General features: G+C 64.4%; 1 protein-coding gene across 1 annotated transcript in view; it reads left to right on the top strand.

The window, feature by feature from the left end:
• Positions 1 to 831, top strand: part of ETH_00039505 (transcription factor S-II central domain-containing protein, putative) — a gene marked incomplete at both ends in the record, with an annotated part of 2,019 nt that overhangs the window by 990 nt on the left and 198 nt on the right. Inside the window, one exon of the mRNA XM_013375139.1 lies at positions 4 to 831. Within this exon, the coding sequence (XP_013230593.1) occupies positions 4 to 831 (828 nt within the window). The remainder of the gene's footprint in view (positions 1 to 3) is intronic.

The following is an 831-nucleotide window of genomic DNA, read 5'->3' as shown; positions in this document are numbered from 1 at the left end:
GGGGGGCCCCCGGGCCCCCCAGGGGGCCCCCCGGGGGCCCTGGGGGGCCCCCCAGGGGGCCCCCAGGAGCAGCCAATCTTTATTGAGTCTCCTGACTGTCTGCCTTATTTGTTTAAACTCTTTCCTGCGCAGCAAGACGTTTCAATTTGCTGCTGGCGCTGCGCGAAGCGGGAGCAGCGGCGAGAAGCAGCAAGAGCTGCTGCTGCTGCTGGGGCTCCTGCTGCAGCAGCAGCGGGGGGTGTGGCTTCCCCTGCTGCTGCTGCTGCTGCGCCTTCCTCCAGAAAGAAGGGGTCCTCGAAGGCCGCAGCAGCAGAAGGCAGGCGGCGCAGCAAAACTGCAGCGGCAGCGCCAGGGGAGCCCCAAACTGCTGCTGCTGTTGCTCATGCGGGCAAGCAGCAGCAGCAGCAGCGGGGCCGGCGACAGGGAGCTTTGGCTGAAGAGGAGGATGGCTTCATGTCCACAGGAAGCGAGTACAGCTACAGCAGCAGCGGCCGCAGCAGCAGCAGCAGCAGCAGCGGAGAGCCAAGTGACCCTGAATTTGACATAGAAGAACTCAGGGCAGAATATATGTCTCTTCATGAAGTGGACAGAGCTGAGCTGGAACTCAAGGAGAAGGAAGCAGCAAAGCAGCGAGCAGCAGCAGCAGCACGCAGCAGCAGCAGCAGCAGCAGCAGCAGCAGCAGCGTCAAAGCGGCGAAGGCGAAGCAGCCCGGCAGCGCTTCCGTCAAACGGACGCCGCTATCTCCCCGAGACGACGCAGCAAAAACAGCAGCAGCAGCAGCAGCAGTGAAGCGGAGCGGGGGGGCGCCTCGCGCTGCTGCAGCTGCGGGG

The sequence above is a fragment of the Eimeria tenella genome, genomic scaffold (assembly GCF_000499545.2).
Source record: "Eimeria tenella Houghton genomic scaffold, Eth_scaff2551, whole genome shotgun sequence".
In the NCBI taxonomy this organism is placed as follows: domain Eukaryota; phylum Apicomplexa; class Conoidasida; order Eucoccidiorida; family Eimeriidae; genus Eimeria; species Eimeria tenella.
The sequence above is the reverse complement of the archived record's forward strand: the minus strand, read 5'-3'. Positions and strand labels throughout refer to the sequence as shown.